At 52.5% G+C, this 1180-nt stretch overlaps 1 protein-coding gene across 1 annotated transcript; it reads left to right on the forward strand.

Moving 5' to 3' along the window:
- The first annotated feature begins 397 nt into the window (after window positions 1-397).
- Window positions 398-943, forward strand: LOC145010121 (uncharacterized). The gene is made up of 2 exons (XM_078968702.1): window positions 398-506; window positions 573-943. The coding sequence occupies exons 1-2, from the start codon at window positions 398-400 to the stop codon at window positions 941-943; spliced, it is 480 nt and encodes a 159-aa protein (XP_078824828.1).
- The last annotated feature ends 237 nt before the right edge of the window (window positions 944-1180 follow it).

Here is a 1180-nt window from a genome sequence, read left to right on the forward strand (position 1 = left end):
ATTCGGGAGTTCGTGAGCTTTACCAGGTGCAAAACACTGAACGAGTGGTGGAGAAGGCCCAGGAGTAGGAGATGGAGTTGGATTTCCGTGCCAAGCGGAAGACGGAGCAGGCACAGGCAGTGGTGGGTCTGTCTATGAAGCCTAAGACCTCAGACACTTCCAACAGGGGCCAGCAGGGCCAGGGGCGGTGTGCTAAGTGAGGTAAATTGCACAGTCGGTATTGTCAGCCAACAGGGATATCGGGATGTTACTCTTGTGGCCAGCATAACCATTTGAGCAGGGATTGCCCCAAGAAGAGCATGATATGTTTCCACTGCAACCAAACGGGCCATAAAAGGCCGATTTTCTGAGGTTGCAGGGAGGGGGAGGAATAGTGGTGGCGCCCGCGCCCGCCACGATGATGATTACTGATGGCTGCCCTGTCAAGGCGGATGCCCCAACGGTGAAGAGCCGCACATTTCAGCTGACCACCGAGGAGGCTCGAGCAATGCCAGACGTTGTGGCTGGTACATGTCTATTATTCGCTGCCCTTTATTATTTGTATGACTTACATGTACATTATGCTTGTATAGGGACCTTTTTGGTCAATGGTATATCGGCGCCTGTTTTGTTTGATTCGGGTGCTACCCGATCGTTCGTGTCTCTTGCGCTTAGAAAGATGTTCTGGGACATACTGGGAACCTTGGATTCCCCAATAGAGATAGAGATCGCAGATGACCGCACCGTTAGTGCTACGGGGGAGTATCAAGACTGCGTCCTAAATGTTCTTGGCGAGAGGTTTCGCGCGGATCTAGTCCTGATGCCGTTGCGAGGTTTGAAGGTGATTGTCGGGATGAATTGGTTGGGGGCCAACGGGGCCATGATTGATTGCGAGCGCCAGTTGGTGAGGTTTCGAACCCCAAGTAGGGGAGGACTAGTCATACATGGTGATAGGGTCTCTTAGGGGCCGACTCTCTGTTCGGCTGCGAGGGCCAGGAGATTCTTGCAGCAAGGATGTACGGGATTTATGGCTTATATATTAGAAGTGAGGGTTCAAGCTATGACAGATGTGGGGAGTGTGCCATTTATACAGGAATTTCGGGATGTTTTTTCCGAAGAGCTACCAGGAGTGCCTCCGGAGAGGAAGGTGGAGTTTCGCATTGATTTGGTGCCGGGTGCCGCTCCGATAGCGAATGCACCA

The sequence above is a fragment of the Lactuca saligna genome, chromosome 8 (genome assembly GCF_052625555.1).
Source record: "Lactuca saligna cultivar CGN05327 chromosome 8, ASM5262555v1, whole genome shotgun sequence".
In the NCBI taxonomy this organism is placed as follows: Eukaryota; Viridiplantae; Streptophyta; class Magnoliopsida; order Asterales; family Asteraceae; genus Lactuca; species Lactuca saligna.

Excerpts from the sequence above, each read along its gene's own strand:
- LOC145010121 (XM_078968702.1), top strand. The coding sequence starts at position 398 with ATGATGATTACTGATGGCTGCCCTGTCAAGGCGGATGCCCCAACGGTG. Across the intron at positions 507-572 it reads AATGCCAGACGTTGTGGCTG|GGACCTTTTTGGTCAATGGT; the intron begins GTACATGTCTAT and ends ATGCTTGTATAG.